The 13506-nt window shown below is 66.5% G+C and overlaps 1 protein-coding gene across 3 annotated transcripts; it reads left to right on the top strand.

Annotated features, from left to right (window-relative positions):
- The first annotated feature begins 728 nt into the window (after positions 1 to 728).
- On the top strand, positions 729 to 12848 carry FGFRL1 (fibroblast growth factor receptor like 1). Of its 3 annotated transcripts, none has more exons than XM_036921454.2 (7): positions 729 to 1011; positions 1497 to 1591; positions 9893 to 10165; positions 11171 to 11251; positions 11329 to 11541; positions 11684 to 12037; positions 12262 to 12848. In XM_036921454.2, the coding sequence occupies exons 2-7, from the start codon at positions 1513 to 1515 to the stop codon at positions 12708 to 12710; spliced, it is 1449 nt and encodes a 482-aa protein (XP_036777349.2). In that variant the 5' UTR covers positions 729 to 1011; positions 1497 to 1512; the 3' UTR covers positions 12711 to 12848. The 3 variants fall into 3 exon arrangements, with proteins under 3 accessions (XP_036777349.2, XP_036777350.2, XP_036777348.2); XM_036921453.2 differs by having other exon boundaries at positions 730 to 1011; positions 11329 to 11610; XM_036921455.2 differs by lacking the exon at positions 11171 to 11251 and having other exon boundaries at positions 11329 to 11610.
- The last annotated feature ends 658 nt before the right edge of the window (positions 12849 to 13506 follow it).

Here is a 13506-nt window from a genome sequence, read left to right as displayed (position 1 = left end):
TGCCTGGTTGTGGGGATTAACGGAGGCACTGCGTGTGTTCCCTGTTATTGTTAGTGTCTTGATCACCATCACTAGGTGGGCCATGGGGACATAACTGCCATCGGTCAAGGGCGCCAGGTAATCTGGGCGCTGGGGCAGGACCTCTGTGCTTCGCGTCACCTGAGACCTGCACCCCCTCCCGGAGGCGCTTGAGGCTGAAGCGGGATCTTGGATCTCCCCTCTGCTCACAACGGCTCCGGGGCGCGCATCTCGAGAGCCGGAAGTGCCCCATGGCCGTCCAGTTGGCTCCTTCTGGGTTGGGCCCGGGCTAGCCAGAGTTCAGGGGGTCGTGGGGCTGTCCACGGCCGGCCTTGGGGGCGCGGGGGTGTGCCCTGAGGTTGGGGCCTCTGGTACGGGCGCGAGCGGGTCAGGTGCGGGGCGGGCACCGCAGCACCTAGCGGTGCGCAGGGCCGGGGCTGGCGGGGTATCAGCGAGGCTGGGGCGGGGCGCCGTGGAACGAGGGCGGGGCGGTGGTCTGGAGCCAGCTGGGGGCGGGGCGGCGCCCCAGGGAGCCGCCGCGCCCCAGGGCCGCCCGCACCGCGAGGGTTAAGGCCCGGAGCCCGGAGGGGGGGCCGTTGCGCGCTGATTGGGGCAAAGTTTGGGACGGGGCGGGACGGGGCCTGCCGATTGGCGGGAAGTTGTGCCGGGGCGGGGCGCGCGGCGGGCTCGGCGCTCGCTCCGGGAGAGTTGACAAAGCCCCGCAGGGAAGGACGCCTCGCGGCGCGGCGCCCTGGGCCCCTCGCCCTGCCGCCCCGGGACCCCGGCCCCCGGCCCCGACCCCGCCGCTGCGCCGTCCCCGGACCCCGGCCCGGCCCGGCCCCACCCGAGCGCCCGCGCCAGGTAGCGCCGCCCGGTCCCGAGGCCGGGCCCGGGGGCGCGGGGCGGCGGGGTGCGGCGCCCGGGGCAGCGATGACCGCGCAGCGCGCCCCGCGGGCCCGGCCCTGAGCCCCGCCGTCCTCCAGTCCCGCCGAGGTGAGCCCCTCTGCACGCGCCCGCGACCCCAGGCCGACTGGCGCGGGTGGGGACCAGGGCCGGGTCCCGGGCGCGGGCCGGGAGGGTCCGGGTCCCAGACTGCGACCCCCGGGAGCGAGGTCGCGGGACGCACGCACGCGCCGCCGCCGCACGCCCAGCCCCCGGTCCTGCTCGCGCCCCGCCCCCGCCCTGCACCCCACTTGGGCGCCCCCAGCGCAAATTTGTCCGCTAATGGCGCAGGCGATTATCTGCGCGGCCGCTGCTGTTGTGTGTCCCGCGGGCAGGGCCGATTACAAGCGCCTGGAATCCAGACGGTGTGCGAGCCGGGGGCGGCGGGGGCGGCCTGTAATTAGTGTGAACCCTTTGTCTGCCTTTGATGCCCACGGGCTCCCCGCCGCTTCCTCCGCCCGGAGCGCGCGCAGGCCGGAGGCGGCGACCCTCTCCCACCCCCCGACCCGCGCCAGTGACCGCACCGACATCCCCAGGTCCGCGCTCGCCGAGATGGCGCCGCGCCCCGCGCTGCTGCTCTTCCTGCCGCCGCTGCTGCTGGGGGCCCTCCCGCAGGCCGTCGCCGCGCGAGGTGAGTCCCGGGCCGCCCCTTTCCTCCCGGCCCTGAACCCTGTCCCAGTGCAGCGGCGCGCGCCTGACCTCTCCCGCAGGCCCACGGGGTGTCCCTGTCCACTCGCAGGGCCCCCAGCACCCACGGGGTGACCCCGTTCATTGCAGGCCCCACACGGGGTACCCCCCACCGACCCACAGGGCCCCCCCGAACCCACGGGGTGCCCCCCTGCTCACCCGTAGGGCCCCATAGGCAAGGCCCCCAGCACCCACGGGGTGCCCCTCCCACCTGCAGGCCCCACGCTTGCTGGCAGGGTGGGCTCTGGCACCAGTTCCCCTCAGGACACACATGGACCTGCGGTCGAAGGCAGCTGGTCACCCTGTGGATTCCTGGGGGGTGGGCTGTTTGGCTACAGTGGATCCAGTTAGGCCCCCAGGAACCTTCAGAGACACTCCCAATGGTGAGGGTGGGGACTGTGGGGACATCCTTGGTGTCTGGGATTCATGGCCCAGTCCTGTGCCCTGGGCCTGCCCAGGGTAGGGAATGGGGGCTGAGGCCCCAGAGCTTGGTGTTGCCGCATGCACGGCACAGGGGCCAGGACAGCGGCTGTCTCAAGGTAGACCTCAAAGACCACCTTCTGGGGGCCACACACTATGTCTCTCCGGTGTGTGTCACACACCTGATACCCAAGCAGGCAGGCCTGCGCTGGTGCCCAAGGGACCCTGGCCCCCACACCCAACCCTAGTGGAGGACATCCTTAGCTGACGGGTGGTGGGTGATGGGTGCCCGTGGACTCCTGCCCTCTGTGTTCTGTGTCCAGGCTGGCCCTTGGGTGTGTTGACCCTCAGGACTGTCCCTGCCCTGTCCACCAGTCCTCTAAGCCCTCGCACCCCTCCCCCACTGCCCGCGGGCGCACCAAGTACAACCTGGCCTTATATGGCCATGTTCGGGTGTTGGGTGGCGGGCGGCGGCCCAGGTGGGCTTCATGCCATGGTACTCCCCCACCCCCACCCGGCTGGCCCTCTGGCTTGAGGGTGGGGGCTGCCTGGGCATGGCCAGGCCTTAGGTCATGCCCAGTAGGGCCCTCCCCGCAGCCAGCGGCTGGGGCTCTGATTCCTCTTTTATCTGCTTGGACTCCCCCATTCCCACACCTGCCTGTCCTCTGGCCACTCAGCCAAAGAGACTCTGGAGGCCGTTGCCCCGCAGGGTCACTGGCTGGAGCCCGAGATGTGGCGGATGGTGGTGGCAGTGCGGATGGCCGGCAGAAGGGCCTGCCTTGGTGCTGGGAGCCCAGGGGGGCGGGGCTCTGCCTCCCTCTGTCCCCCTTGGCTGTGGCCTTGGGGCTGTGCCTGGTGTCCCGCCCTGGCCCCTAGCCCTGGCTCTGTGTGGCAAGGGCCCTGGTGGCGGCGGGGAGCTGAGAGCCACTTTCCAAGGACAAAGGGACCCCCTGGCTTCCAGTGTGGTGGCTCCTGACCTGGGGAGGCCTCTCCGGGCCCCCGCTTGGTGGCTGGGTGGCCGAGTGTGGGCCTTCCTTGGGCCCGCAGCTGGGCAGGGTGGACTGTTCTCTGGCCATTTCCGTGGTGTCACTGTTTCTGGAATCTCCTATCTCGACTCATTACGGCTTAAGCCTCCTTCACGAAGTTTCACAATCTTGGGGTTTGTCTTAAACTGTTTTTTCAAATTTGAGGAAGGATAGGATTTGGCTGTCTCCATTTCCATTTTATTTCTCTCACAGTGGAAACTTGAGCGGTTCAGAAAAAACACCTTCCACAAAAAACTTCAGAAGTCATTTGAGGGGTTTTCTGAGCAGCGCCACATTTGAACTTTCCCAGGATGGCACCGTGGATGGGTCTCTGATCAGCTAGCCCTTGAGGCCAGTTCCCTATTCTCTAGACCGGCCAGCATGCCCTGGGTGAGCTGAGCGCTGGCCCCAGGGGTTGGGGGCTGGCCCCACTGGGATGGTGCAGTCTTGGGGCCGCCCTCCTTGCAGGGCCATGTGGGGAAAGAGCCTGCTTGTGTGTGCAGTTCAGTGGGAAGGTGGGTGGCTGTCAGGATGGCCATGGCGGTGTGCGCGTGGGCTCACTGACCTGGGCCTCCAGCCAAGCTGCAGGGGGCCGCCCACCTCCCGCAGGCCCCTCTGGGTGGCGGCTGACCAGCGTGGGGCTGGCTGAAGTAGACGTGCGGGAGCTGGGTCCCGGAGCTTGGAGGTGGGGATGTGGGCCAGCTGCCCCGTTTACATCTCAGGCCCTGCTCCTGGAAGGGAAAGTAAATCACTGTCCCTTTCCGCGGGGAGGGGCGAGCCCTGGACAAAGCTGCCTTTGGCTGGGCCTGCCGCAGGCTCCCTCTCCATTATGTGGGAATCAATGGGCCTCCGGCTCCTGCCCAGCGCCAGCCCTAGCAAGGGAAATGTTGGTTTTTCCCCAGACGTGGCCTCCACCGCTGGCTTGATGGGTCCTGGGCTCAGGCACTGCTGACAGAGCTGGGTGAGGTGGTTTGTAGCCCCACAGTGGGAGCCCTTGCTGCTGGCCACCCACCCATGGGGTACTGTCCACGGTGGCCTCTTTCACCCTGTTCTGTGCCTTGCCTGGTGACCGTGGCCCCGTTCTGCCCAGTTACAGCCTCAGTGGGCAGGGTCAGCACCTGGAGGGGAAGGTGTGCTCAAGCCACTGTCCCCAGACCCAGAGATGCCTTACCCAGTGCTGCTGCTCCACCCTGCGTGCTGTCCCTTCTTCCAAGTGGGGGTTGCTGGGTGCCCCTGGCTAAGCCTGGGGATCTCAGCCAGGCTGCTCAAGGAGAGGAGGGACTGCTGTGCTGGCCTGGGGGGCCACAGCCCAGGAAAGCCAGGAGAAAGTGGGGCTGCAGCCTCATGGACCAGGCCAGAGCGGGCTTTGCAGGAGACATGGGTGCTGGTCGGGTGAGGAAGGAAAGGCCTCTGTGTGGGGGCAAAGGGTGGGCAGAGGTGAGCAGCTCACCTGGGCCAGGAAGGACATCCAGTGGCCGCTGGCTCCTTGGTGTAGCCAGACTGGGGGCCATAAGCAGAGATGGGCCAGGACTGGGCCGAGGGCCTGGTCAGCTGGGGGTTCTAGGTAGGAGAGGCTGGCGGTGTCCTGGGGGGCTTTTGCAGCTGGGCAGCGCAGCCAGCCTTCCCCAGTGAGCCTCTGCACCCCATTCTTCCACTGAGGGGCTGGGGCGGGGCCTGGGGACTGGCAGACAGCGGGAGATGTTGCATGCTCCTTGCTCCTCCTGCACACACGCTGGCTCCTGTGCGGGAACAGCCTGGCAGTGGGGTTGCAGGAGCGTCTCCAAAGTGTCTGGGGCTGCTGGGGCAGGGAGAGTGCCCCAGCCTCAGGGTGGCTGACACCCAGGGCTTTCCATCCTGGCAAGAAACAATTGCTTTTCTTCTTGCTAGGCCAGTTTATTTCGTGAGCAATTTACACATGCTGTGTGGTGGAGTGGCTGAGTGAATAATGAGGCCTGGGGCAGCAGGTGGGTGAGGGAGCTGGGGTGGCGCTGGGCTCCGATGCCTCACGGCGGAGCCGCTGCAGCAGCCTGCACAGAGCCCTCTGGCTTGCCCAGGGCTCCTGCCCTCAGGCCTGAGCTTGGCCTGCTGTGGGCAGGGGTGCCCCTCTGGCATGGGAGTGCTAGGTGGGTCTGGCTGCCAGTGTGGGCAGAGCATCGGTTCTGTCTAAATGCCCCACCTGTAGCCTAGGACTTCCAGGCTGAAGAAATGTCCTTGTCACTCTCCCCAGGTGACATGGGTGCCTGGGTCAGGGCCCATGGGGGTGGTGGGCAGGGGGTGTTACCCTGTCCTCTGAGTGCAGTGCCAACATTCCACGGAGGCCTCAGTGGGCAGGGGCCTCCTGGGTTCCTTGGCAGCTGGGGTGGGAGCCAGGAGGGAGGATCTGAGTTCCACGTAAGTGACGTGAGTGGGGGTTGGGGGGCAGACGTGGGCAGGGTGGTGGCAGGGGTCAGCTTGGAGCCTGGTGAACCCTGCAGGATCTGGACATGGCGTGTGGCCGCCCTGGCTGGCCCACTGAGCCCAAGCCGATCTCGTGGCGCTGGGTCTGGGTGCTGCTCTGGTTGCTGGCCACTTCAGTGGAGTTCCCCCGGGCAGTACCCCCATGAGTGCCGTGGGGGTGCCGAGGAGTCCTGAAGCCAGGGGTCCACCTGCCAGTCTGCTGGCTTGCCTGTGCCCATGGGGGTGGTGGGCGGGCTCTATGCTCCAGCCAGCTGGCTCGCTCAGTGGGTCAGGCTGCCCTTTGCTGCACCGAGAATGGGTTTCTGGGGCAACCACTCGTCCTGCGGGTCCTACCAGTTTCACCTCAGATCCCGTGGGTCCAGCCCCCGGGGGCCGCCCTGGGCTGGCTGATGACTCGGAGCCTGTGTGCCTGTGTGTGGGTGTGCACCTGGGTGGCCAGGCAGCTCCCCCATAGCAGCCCCGTCAGGGAATTCCTGCTCCTTCCCCAGACCCTGCCTTTTGGGGGGGTGCTAGCCCGCCCCTGTGCCAGTGCCCTCACCCTGGGCCAATACCATGGGTCTCCCCAGGGAGTGCCCACCTACCCTGCCTGGCCCAGGACCTGCCACTTCCCTGCCCTGAGATCTGCCCTCTGACCAGGGCCCCCCACTGTCCTTTGAGCCACTCCCCTGAGCCACTTAGGGGTGGTTGGGGACCAGCAGGTCCCTGGCTCCTGGCTGGCCACCCTCACTCCATAGCCAGTTCCAGTGCAGTCAGCCTGATGCCCCCATCCCTGGCCACAGAACACCTAGGCTGGGAAGGACAGGCTTTGCAGGGCCTGCTGGGGAGGGAGCTGGCCACCTGGCTCCTGCACACCTGTCCCCAGCTGCGGGGGGTGGGTGTGTTGGGGTGGAGGTGCTTCAGTGGCAGGAGGCGGGAGACTACCAGGTGCCTCTGCAGCCCCCACTGGCCCCTGGTGCGTGGCAGCTGGAGGAGGGGCTGTGTGTCATCCAGGTCCTTGCGAAGGGAGCAGGGGTCAGCAGGTCAGGCTCACGAGCATCCTGGGATGCCCCACAGCCAGCCCCTGCAGGCTGAACAGAGCTGGGGCTTGGCTTTCCTGAGGGCGTGTCAGGAAAGCAGCCCCCTGCCCCTCAGCCCTCCCTGGGCCCCCCGGGGTGGGGAGGCACCACCTGGGGTCACAGCTGAATCTTACTTTGCTGAGTCTAGGGGTGCAGTGCTCCCAGCCAAGTGGAGCCAGGGGATGTGGGTCTGGGGATCTCAGGTGCTCAGAGATGGTCTGTGTCCCGGAGTGGCAGATTCTGCAACCGTGTTGGGGTGTGTGTACCTGGGGATTGGAGGACAACCTGTGTGTCGGGGGCAGCATCTGGGGGACACCTGAGCTATGGGGGGCTGTGTGGGGCCCTTCAGACACCCAGGCCCCTCGCAGAACCCCTTTCCCTGGCCATGTTTCACAGCTGGAGGGGAGGAGAGCAGGGAGGTGGCTCCCTTCCTGTTGGTCGTCTCCATGTTCAGCCCTCGCACTGAGGGGGAAGACCCTGCCCCAGCCTCTGTTTACTCCTGTTTCTGTCCCCTGTCCATGTGGCTGTCTGCACCTCACCTGTGCCCAGAATTCCCAGGGCTGTCGCTTAGAGTGTGTACAGGGTGGGGGACTCCCTGGAGGAGGTGCTCACGGAGAGGAGCTTGAGACTGTGCGGAGGGACGCAGGAGAAGGCCCAGGTGCTGCCGTCACAGTGACCACCTGGAGCTGCCAGGCTCTCCTCCTAGGCCGGGACCGGAACTGGCTGCCTCCTCCTCCCTGCAGGTGCCTGTGGGCCTCAGCTCCTGCCTCAGTTTCCCCATGGCTGGGTAGGTTGGCTGCCCTGTCCAGGTGGAACAATGGGGACTTGTATTTCCCAGGCTAAATATAGAGCTGTGGCCGTCGTGCTGGCGGCCAAAATTCCCAGGAATCTGGGGCGGGGGTGGGAGGATGGGCCGGCCTCCTGCAGATGGGCCTGCTGGGGTCTCTGCGGAGGCCTGGCCTGGCGTGAGGGTCTGGCGGAGCCTGGGGTGGGGTGTGTGTCGCTGCATGGGAGTGGGGGAGCTGTTTGCTTTAGGATAAGGCTGGCTCCAGCCGGGCCTGCCTGTCCCCTGCACTGCTCCCAGGCCGGCCTGGGGCCATGCTTCCGGCCTGTCTGGCCTCCTGTGGAGCTCTTCCCCACGTGACTGAGGGGGTCCTGACCTCTCCTACTGTGGGCCTGTAGCGCCCGCCACCCAGGAGGTGCCCCCGCCCCTCAGGTTCTCTCTGCTGGCTTTTGGGAGGGGCAGGGATGGAGGTGATCCCCAGTGCAGTGAGGCCAGTCCATTGTCTGCCACCGAGGTAGCTCATTCAGGGCGTGGGTGTGGAACCAACCCCGAGCTGTGCCCTCCAGGATGGGATTGGGACAGGCAGAGGCCCAGCAGCAGGGGGCCGACCCCTTGGCCTGGGCACTGCTGCCGGCCTGCGCTGTCTGGGTGCTTGCGTGGGTCTGTGTGTGCCCAGGTGTCAGCCTGGGAGGCCCAGGGCACTGAGTGGGCTGTGGGTGCCCTCTGTCCTGCAGCCTGGGAGGCCCCTGGGAATGGTGGAATTCCAAGCAGCGACAGGTGGTGGACAGGGTCTGTGTGGATGTAAGGCGGGGATCCTGGGCTTGTCTGTGGGCCCTGCAGCCCCGCCCACCATGACCTGGGTAGGAGCCGGGGGCCTGTACACCACAGAGTAATTAGGGCCTCAGAACCCCCTGCTCTTCTCGCCCCTTCCGGGGGCCAGGGGTGCTGAGGAGGCAGCTGACTGGGACCCCAGCGCTGGCCCGAACCTATGGCGCACCATCTCAGAGCCACGTGGTCGGATGGGGGATCCTGAGCAGAGGCAGAGAAGTGGGGGTCCCCAAAGGGCTGGATGGTCCCCTGCATCTTGGCAGGGGGTGCTTGGTGGAGTGGGGGACCCGGCAGGTGTGGGTGAGAGCTCAGGGAGGGCAGCTGGTAAAAGCCCCTCTCCACATGCCCCGACCCCACCCTTCCTGTTGGCTGTGTCAGGTGGCCCCCCCAGCAGGGCTGGGAGAGTGCGGCTGGGAGCAGGGCCTGGGGGCCCCAGAGAAGCCTGCACCCTGGCCTTCAGCTCCCTCCATCCGAGTAGGGACCAGCTGCTGCTCCCCTCCCCAGTGGCCCCAGGCGGAGGTGGTGGGGGGCTCTGTGCTCTGCGAGGGCCCCTGGGAGGCAGGAGATGACAAGCCAAAGCTGCTGCTTGAATCTGGGGGCCACAGAAGCCCTTGGCTGCGCTGGCCGGCAGCGTGACTGGCTGATGGTTGCATGTCAGAGAAATACCAGCTGGTTATTAAAAACACATGCCTCCCTCAGGCTCTGTAGCAAGACCATCTCGGAGCCGTCTCTGCCCCCTGGCACCTGCGTGTGGCCAGGACGCAGGTCTCTACCCTCCCCGCCTGTGGTGGCTGCGGTGGTGGAAACTACTGCCGGCCGGAGAGCAGGGTCTCAGAGCCGGGCCAACCCGGCCCCTGCAGAGTGTATGCGGGTGCCTGTGGCTGCCTCTGCTGGTGACGGGGCTGCAGTGGTGGTGGCCCCAAGAGCCCAGTGCCTCTCATGGCTGTGCATGGTGTAGGAGCTGCAGAGCAGCCCAGGCCTGGGGGTTGGCTTGGCCAGATGGCCCGGTCCTTCCCAGCCCGCCCGCCACTCAGCGCCCTCCAACCCCTACTGTCCCTGCACTCAACCTTGGAGGCCCCAAGGCTTCCCTGTGCTGGAGCAGATGGGGGTGGGTTTCTCCTTGCAGTGAGGGGCACCAAGCCTCAGCCAAGATGGGCTTCTGTGGGGAGCAGCGACCAGGAGCTGTACCTGGGCCTGGCATACCCAGCCCTGCCTTCTGACCCCAGGGCCTTGGGGCATTGCCCCCAGATGCAGCCCACACGTGCAGGCACCACGTGGCCCCAGATATGGACCCTGTGTGTGTGGCACACGGACACACATGCACATGTGCCCAGATATGTGGGCGGCCTGCCAGAGACTGAGGGGCCATTCCCCTGCTGGGGACCTGTGTCCTGGTGAGCTGCCCAGGTCCCTTGTGCCTGGGTCCTGTGAGGCATGTGGTATGGCTGAGTATGTGGACGGGAGTGGAGCTCAGTGGACATGGGCTGGCATGCTACAGGCCTGAGGGAGCGCCCGTGGCTGTGTGCTGGGTGGGGGCCCCCTGCCTGTGTGGGCAGGTGTATGTGGTGGGGTCCTGGGCAGGGACCGGCAAGAACAGCCACCCCCCCAGGCTCCCACTCAGCCCCTGGCGGCCTGCCAGAGCCTTCTCCCTGACTGTGCCCTCTGACCAACTGCAGGCCCCCCAAGGATGGCGGACAAGGTGGTCCCACGGCAGGTGGCCCGGCTGGGCCGCACCGTACGGCTGCTGTGCCCTGTGGAGGGGGACCCGCCACCACTGACCATGTGGACCAAGGATGGCCGCACAATCCACGGCGGCTGGAGCCGCTTCCGTGTGCTGCCCCAGGGGCTGAAGGTGAAGGAGGTCGAGCGGGAGGACGCGGGCGCCTATGTGTGCAAGGCCACCAATGGCTTTGGCAGCCTCAGCGTCAACTACACTCTCATCGTGATGGGTTAGTGAAGGCTGAGCCAGGGTGGGCGGCCGGGCCGGGCCAGCGTGGCCCTGGGCAGACCTCCCTGTGAGACCCCCACAGCAGGACGGCACGCTGCCTGCCACTGACCCCAGCCTGGGCCCCCCTTCTCAGACTGCACCTCAGGGCCCCTTGCTCCCCAAAGGTTCTGCTGACCCGGGGCCCAGGCTGCCTGGGGCACAACAGAAGTAGGTATGGGGGCTCTTAGGGTGGTGGTTCCAACCGAGGGCAGACGGGTTGGCCTTGACCTTGGTCCGGTGGCCTTGGCCTCCGGTTTTTGAGTCCAGAGAGGCCGCCAGGAAGTGAAGGACCCCGTTCTGCACTGGGGCCTGGCTTGGTGACCGCCCTCTGCTCCTGACACCAGGCAGTGGCGCCTGGCCCTCCCTCAACGGCTCCTGGGATGGGTCCGTCGGGGCAGGCTCACTGGCAGCTATGCTGGCCCACATCCCAAAGCAGCCTGACCCAGCCTACCCCCTCCCGGGGCCTAGTGGGGCCTGAGACAGCCTGGCCGGGGCCTGGGCTTGGCTCAGGGCACAGGTGACGGCTGTCCTGGGGAGGGAGCAGTCCTGAGCACCCCTTCCCCCCAGCCGGCCCGTGGGCCTTCTCGAAGGGTGTGGAATGGGAGCGTGGTGGGTGTCCCCCAGCCTTTCACAGGGGAGGATGGCCCGGTGGTATGTGAGCCACGTCAGCTCACCAAGCCCTCGGCCCCTTGATGTGAGCTAGGGTTACTGCAGCTGCTGGCTGTGCCTGAGCCCCTCCTCCTCTGGGCCCTGCAGACCCCCCGGAGCCAGGGTTGGGGGCTGGCTTTCTGGCCCCACCCGCGCCTGTCAGGGTCACCTGCACCCGGGAAGTGGGCTGGGCGGCAGCTTTTGCTCAGCTGTCTGGGCTTCTGAGATGGGGGCGTGTACCCGTGGCTCCCCCTGCGTTTAGGGCTTTCCCAGCCGGGCCAGGGGCGGGGGCCCCTCTCATATGTCCTCCCCTCCGCAGATGATACCAGCCCAGGAAGGGAGAGCCCAGGCCAGGACGGGTCCTCAGGGGGCCAGGAGGACCCAGCCAGCAGGCGGTGGGGTGAGCATCAGCCCCTCGGGTGGGTGGGCCCGGCCCTCCTGGCCCCCGCTGACCGCCGTGCCACTCCCGCCCTGCAGCACGGCCCCGCTTCACGCAGCCGTCCAAGATGAGACGCCGGGTGATTGCCCGGCCTGTGGGCAGCTCCGTGCGGCTCAAATGCGTGGCCAGCGGGCACCCACGGCCTGACATCATGTGGATGAAGGATGACCAGGCCTTGGCGCGCCCAGAAGCCAGCGAGCACAGGAAGAAGTGGACGCTGAGCCTGAAGAATCTGCGCCCTGAGGACAGTGGCAAGTACACATGCCGTGTGTCTAACCGCGTGGGCGCCATCAATGCCACCTACAAGGTGGACGTGATCCGTGAGTGTGGGACAAGGAGCGGAGGGCTGGGGAGTGCCCAGGGGCTGCGCCCACATGCAGTGTCTCTGCGCAGAGCGGACACGCTCCAAACCTGTCCTCACGGGCACTCACCCTGTGAACACGACGGTGGACTTTGGGGGCACGACGTCCTTCCAGTGTAAAGTGCGCAGCGACGTGAAGCCAGTGATCCAGTGGCTGAAGCGAGTGGAGTATGGCGCCGAGGGCCGCTACAACTCCACCATCGACGTGGGTGGCCAGAAGTTCGTGGTGCTGCCCACGGGCGATGTGTGGTCCCGGCCAGACGGCTCCTACCTCAACAAGCTGCTCATCCCCCGTGCCCGCCAGGACGATGCGGGCATGTACATTTGCCTGGGCGCCAACACCATGGGCTACAGCTTCCGCAGCGCCTTCCTCACGGTGCTGCCAGGTGGGTGGGTGGGACCTGCTCCTCCCCCCACCCCTGCTGGCCCCGTCCCCCTCACCTGGCAGGACCCACCCCTCACCTGGCCAGGACCTGCCCTTGCCCTGCTAGGACCCCCCAACCCCATCCCCCCAGCCTCTGCCATGTCCAGGTCCACGCTGGCCTCCTGCAGACGCTCCTGGGCTCTATGGGGGCATTCTGCCTACCTCCTTTCTTGGCTTCTCCCATAGACCCAAAGCCACCGGGGCCACCTGTGGCTGCCTCGTCCTCGACCACTAGCCTTCCGTGGCCCGTGGCCATCGGCATCCCGGCTGGTGCCGTCTTCATCCTGGGCACTGTGCTCCTGTGGCTCTGCCAGGCCAAGAAGAAGCCATGTGCGCCTGCGTCTGCCCCTGCCATGCCCGCACACCGCCCGCCTGCCACGGCCCGCGACCGCGGTGGGGACAAGGACCTGCCTGCACCAGCTGCCCTCGGCACCGCCCCTGCCGTGGGTCTTTGCGAGGATCTCGGGCCCCCGGCAGCCCCCCAGCACCTTCTGAGCCCAGGCTCGCCTGCTGGCCCCAAGCTTTATCCCAGACTCTACACAGATGTGCACACACACACGCACACACACACGCACACACACTCACACGTGGAGGGCAAGGCCCACCAGCACCAGCATGGCCACTGCCAGTGCTAGGCCGCTGTGGGCTGCGCAGGGCGGGGGCTGGGCCCAGGTGGGAGGTGGGGCCTGCGAGGCGCACATCGGACATGCGTGCCCACAGTCATGCACACACACACACACAGACATGCCATAGGCGTGCGTATGCAGTTATACACATGGACGTGCTCAGACTGAGCAGCCTTAGGAGGGCCTGTGTTAGTGGCCACGTAGCTTTGGCTGGTTGATGAAGGAATTGCCTGGCCTGGGGAGGTTTTCACGGGGACCGTGGTCACACCCCAGCCTGGCCTGGCGGGTTGTCTGGGAGGCGCCCTGGTGCTGTGGACCCTGACCTTCCCGCCCTGCCCTGCGAGGACCCTGCTCAGACCACCCACTGTCCGGGGGAGTCTGCTGGTAGCCTGGGCCAGGGTGCCAGACATAGAAGTCCCAGACCTCTCCCTGAGGGGCTGGAACTTGGCTGGGGGTGACCCCTGCCCCATGTGGCTTCCCACTGCCAGGGAGAAGGGGCCCTTGATATTTATATTTGAGAAATTAAGGTAATAATGATGGAATGGGGGCTGGGCCACAGAGACCTGGCCCCTCCTGGGGCTCAGGACTTACTGGCCTTGTGGCCACGCTGATGTCCACCTTGGGGCCAGGTACCCATCACTCCACTGTCCATGGTGGCCCCAGACCTCTAATTTTATACAGAGTTTGAGCTGAAGCTTCCTATATTTAATTTATTTTGTTAAACAAGAAAATGTGCATCCTTTTCCTCTAAGCTGGCGTTTTGTATGTGTGCATGCACATGGGCCTTTATCTGTGTGCCAGTGTA

This window comes from Manis pentadactyla, chromosome 5 (assembly GCF_030020395.1).
Source record: "Manis pentadactyla isolate mManPen7 chromosome 5, mManPen7.hap1, whole genome shotgun sequence".
Classification (NCBI taxonomy): Eukaryota; Metazoa; Chordata; class Mammalia; order Pholidota; family Manidae; genus Manis; species Manis pentadactyla.
This window is presented reverse-complemented; position numbering and strand designations above follow the sequence as displayed.

Coding starts and splice junctions, on each gene's coding strand:
- FGFRL1 (XM_036921453.2), top strand. CDS start 1,513: ATGGCGCCGCGCCCCGCGCTGCTGCTCTTCCTGCCGCCGCTGCTGCTG. Junction 11,252..11,328: donor CCCAGCCAGCAGGCGGTGGG/GTGAGCATCAGC, acceptor CCCGCCCTGCAG/CACGGCCCCGCTTCACGCAG. Junction 11,611..11,683: donor CTACAAGGTGGACGTGATCC/GTGAGTGTGGGA, acceptor GTCTCTGCGCAG/AGCGGACACGCTCCAAACCT.